We start from the raw sequence: 4,319 nt of genomic DNA on the forward strand, positions 1-4,319 counted from the left end.
CTAGGTGCAACTAAATCCGAGCTATATACCTGATGATTTTCTCTCGTTCTTTATCAATGAATATTTTACACTCGTGTAAGCGGTTCCAGGATTTGCAAAAATCATTATTGAATCTCTGGAGAAAAAAATATAGCCTTGCTTACACCATTTCGTTTCTTCTTGGATTCTATCACTTCTAAAATTGTACACTTAAAAGCTAAATAACATTTAAAATTGAAGTTAGGAGATAAGTTTTTATCTTGCTATGGTCTACTCGTTACAGCTACCACAAATACTTCCTTCCTGCATTTTCATTCATAAAGCATAAAGTGACACTCAAAATTTTCATCAACGTTTGATGAGAATGTCAATTACAAGAAATACTCTGTTCAGCTATTTTGTCAAGCCCTGTCGTAAATTACTTTATTTACGTATCTTACACACAGAATACGTGTATATTTCAAGAGCTTCGATAAAGGAAAAACAAAAAAATGAAAAAACACTCATGGTAAACTTTTTAAATTGCAAGAAGTTTCAAATATCGTGGTAAGGCTACTAATATTAATAGCGAGTACGGCCGATGAGCACATAGTATGATCTTAAAAATTACTTGCTATTTTATATCAATTACAAAAAGTTCATGTATTTACTGAAATTCTTGTGTATAAAAATAAAGTAATCTTTTGTTTTGGTTAAACCATGTGCGTACGCCAGATAACGACGTACATTAAAATTTCCAAGTTATTTAAATAATTTACGATTGCAACTTTCTTTGAAAAAATCATTTTTTTTTTTTTATTTTAGTACAATGAATCTCACGACATTCATTGGCCGATGAAAGAATTTTAATTCGCGAAATATAACTCCTATTTCTTTTAAATATGCAACCAATTTTTCAATGAAGTATAGTGGGTGACTATCACCTAACGATTGAAATCTAGCCACCGAAAAATCTAAAAATACCTCTTCATAATTTGTATATCTATATATAAAGGTTCTACCTAAAAATGCATGGGGCAGTCAATCACTATCGGGAGGTCAACAACTGTACCATTCACCCCTAATTTCTCAGAAACCTAATGTATTAAGAGTACTGTTTTTTTGAAAAAGTTATAACAGCAATAATGATGACAAGAATAGTAATAACTCCACAGAGGTAGTGGTAGACAAGGCCACTCCTTGTTATGTTACATCCTTGTACCATGATATACATCTTAGAATCGTGTGAAATTAATCAAATAATCCGAGCATGTTACCTTACTTGGAATTTTATGGTACACTTTCAATCAATAAGTTTAGACTACCTCTTCTGTTGACTCGATAGTTTTTGCCTTAGAATATAATGTACGCATATTATTCTATTATAGTGTAACAGAAATAATTGTATGAATCTGTTACTTTATAATGGTCGTCGCATTTTTTTTTTTTTTTGTGTAAAATATTATAATTAAAGAATTTTTTTATGGATATATATTGCCTTTTTTTAGAAAAAGCTTCTTGTGTCCCACATTAAAAACATGTTATAAACAATTTTGTGCAATCATCTGACTATGGAAAACATTGAAAAAAAATTAAATCGGGAATAAATAAGTCGGTATGCACTGTAAGAGGATTTACTAATACACACAAAAAAATTTTACTACTATTAAAAGTGTTTTTATTGCATGAAACTTGTGTATACAGACGACATAAAATGCATATATTTCTTGACAGCAGAAAAAGTTAAAAATGCTCTAATTAGCTTTTATTATTGATTTCAAACTTTAAGAGTATAAAATTGCAAAACACTTTTAAAACATTATTCTCCTTACTGAAGTTAGTTTTCTCCAGTTGGTTCATTGTTGGACGGGTTGTTGGTAGTATAGTTTGTATTCACGAATGGCTCATTCTTAAAAGGAATATACACAGTTAAGGCACTATCTAAGCCTAAGGTTATCTTAGCACCATTAAAGTCGTAGGTTTCAGAGACGGGAAATGTCTTCGACAAATTTTTATAGACATTACCGTGCTCATCTTGCACTTTGTCGTGAATGGCCTCAACTACAATTAATCCGTCTTCCACCTATAATCAAAACAAAATTTATCAAGTTTTTGCTTTGCTTTTGATAATATGTCATTTTTATTATTAATATTTTTTTTTCATATCTATCATCTAAATTAGATGCATGACGAATAAAAGAAAAATATACTTACGAACACCTTAATTTCTTTCAGAGCAAATCCTGTGCAGTCTACCGTTTTATAAAAATCTTCCTACAAAAACCCTCGTTGATTAAATTAGAAAAATACAGTGTTAACTAAGGTGGCTCATCACGTTTTTGAAAGTCTAGCTTTTTCACCCACATTGAAATTTATGGTACAATAACACTCATTGAATGTACAGTGTAAATTTCAGGGTATGTTGCCAAAATTTACGTACCATAGCATGTACCCATGTGTGCGTGTGCCTCAACTAGCCTGGGCACAAAAAGGTAGAGAAAAGACGGCATAGGAAAGGAGACGAATCAACGGAAAAAAGGGGAGATTAGCTAGAGACGCGAGAGCGAAAGAACCAGGTCCGCAAGACTAGAATATACGTGCAACTTCCCTCAAATACAAAGTATTCTAATAAAGTATAAGTTAATCATAAGTCGCGCTTTTACTTATTCCTTCGACGAGAAATCCACGTAACACGACCAAAATCAAATGAAAAACACATTTAAAATCTGAAATTTTAGCATTGGTCTATGAGGCATTTTAACTTTTTCACCGAATGTTATAGCTTTTTTAGGCTAAAAGTCAAGCCACATGCTACAAAAACTGGAAGCAGATTGTTTTAATATCCCTCTTTCTAATGAAATCGCGTAAGTCCAAGGTCACCAAGCGGAAAAAAATACATGACGTGTTGAAAATCCGAAACCGGAGGCTAACCTCAGCACATAAAAATGCGGATTTGTACCTGTGGGTATGCATATCGAGCCTGCTACTCAATGTTTTCATGTGTGATAGTCTAATGTCATACAAACAGATAGTATAAGAATGATGAGCCACCTTAAGTATGGAAATGGTCTTTTACCTCGTGTACTTTATCGTTCGAGTGACTGTTGTCATCGTAGCTCTGATGGATCGGTAATATGAGCCTTTTATCACTGCAGGTTGCACGAAGAATAGACAGTGAACCCGAACCACAAGTTCCTCTGTCTTGAATGTATGAGTATACTTCTTCTACAGTATACTCCCGATCTCTGACACTACTCATGATAATTTAGAACAAGAATTTGAATACAAACAATCGTTCAAAATCCTGCCCCTTTAACAAAGTCGACACCGGCGATTGAAGAATATCGAACTGATTCCTGGTAAATTTATACGCGCTTTGTGTGCTACTTGTACAGCTGAAGGTTCAACAATCACTGCTTGTACTAATACTAAATGCTGTCGTCACCTGCTGCAGTTGGACTACTTGAGTGTTATCGACTAGCGCTGCGTGTACTCTTGTAAAAGAGAATTGGTAGGGATGTTTCTTAGAAAAGCTACGCCATCATAGCTTTAGTAGAGCTTCTTTTCTACCAAATGGAGCTGCTCTTCCACCTTTTTCACTTTGGCATATGCGAGCAGTTGCTCTAAAATGTCAAGGGACAGCTCTCCTGACGTAGTAATGAAAATTGCTCTTATTGTGATAGTCCTATTGCTTAGGCCAGTGGCCCGGTGCTCCCGACAGTTTTTTGACGTAATACTTACTTGTAAAGTGCACTTTTTAAAGGCTATATTATTAAATATTTATCATAACCCTTCACGTGTGAAATAAATTTTTAGATGCAACTGTTGAATTACCATACATACATCTAACTTATACAAGTTGCGTGTATTGCTTACATATAAACGCTTCCCGCATACCGTGATTAAACGTTGAATCTTTTAAAACAGTTTATAACTAATCAGTATTAATCAGTGTGGTAAAATGTCGTTTATAAAAAACTAAGTTTATGTCACAAGGAATCAAAATTTTATCTCCTATAGTAATGTTGTTTCTGTGATTGTCATGCTCATCATTAAGCCAACACCGCTCCTCTGTTGTAAAAATGTTGGAGGGTAACTATAGGATTGTGCTTCCTCTTTAGCACAGCTTCTTATTATTTGAATCATATCTGCTAATCTAAGCCAATTTTATACTTTAGCTTATGCAATGATTAATTGTGACGGACTCAAAAAAACATTATGCTTGATTGATGTTGTTCAAAACGTACATCATAGTAAATCACGTGCCTAATCCAAAAAGTAACCTAAACTCATTGCTTGTATATAGATAATTCCTAGTCAAGCCGAAAGCAAGTTTACTTTATAACTAAAGTAAGTTGCTA

The 4,319-nt window shown here is 33.5% G+C and overlaps 1 protein-coding gene across 1 annotated transcript; it reads right to left on the minus strand.

The window, feature by feature from the left end:
- Window positions 1-1,662: 1,662 nt before the first annotated feature.
- On the minus strand, window positions 1,663-3,398 carry LOC106642187 (protein lethal(2)essential for life). Its single transcript, XM_089590059.1, has 3 exons — window positions 3,035-3,398; window positions 2,173-2,232; window positions 1,663-2,041 (listed from the first exon to the last, which is right to left on the minus strand). The coding sequence occupies exons 1-3, from the start codon at window positions 3,215-3,217 to the stop codon at window positions 1,796-1,798; spliced, it is 489 nt and encodes a 162-aa protein (XP_089446185.1). The 5' UTR covers window positions 3,218-3,398; the 3' UTR covers window positions 1,663-1,795.
- Window positions 3,399-4,319: the final 921 nt, after the last annotated feature.

Source organism: Copidosoma floridanum, unplaced genomic scaffold (genome assembly GCF_036245765.1).
Source record: "Copidosoma floridanum isolate Cflo_tuat_1 unplaced genomic scaffold, Cflo_Japanese_pri ptg000011l, whole genome shotgun sequence".
Classification (NCBI taxonomy): domain Eukaryota; kingdom Metazoa; phylum Arthropoda; class Insecta; order Hymenoptera; family Encyrtidae; genus Copidosoma; species Copidosoma floridanum.

What these genes read in the sequence shown, in the direction of transcription:
- LOC106642187 (XM_089590059.1), bottom strand. Translation starts at nt 3,217, where the DNA reads ATGAGTAGTGTCAGAGATCGGGAGTATACTGTAGAAGAAGTATACTCA. An exon ending in CGAACGATAAAGTACACGAG is followed by an intron (nt 2,233 to 3,034) that starts GTAAAAGACCAT and finishes GGGTTTTTGTAG; the next exon opens with GAAGATTTTTATAAAACGGT. An exon ending in TGAAAGAAATTAAGGTGTTC is followed by an intron (nt 2,042 to 2,172) that starts GTAAGTATATTT and finishes TTTTGATTATAG; the next exon opens with GTGGAAGACGGATTAATTGT.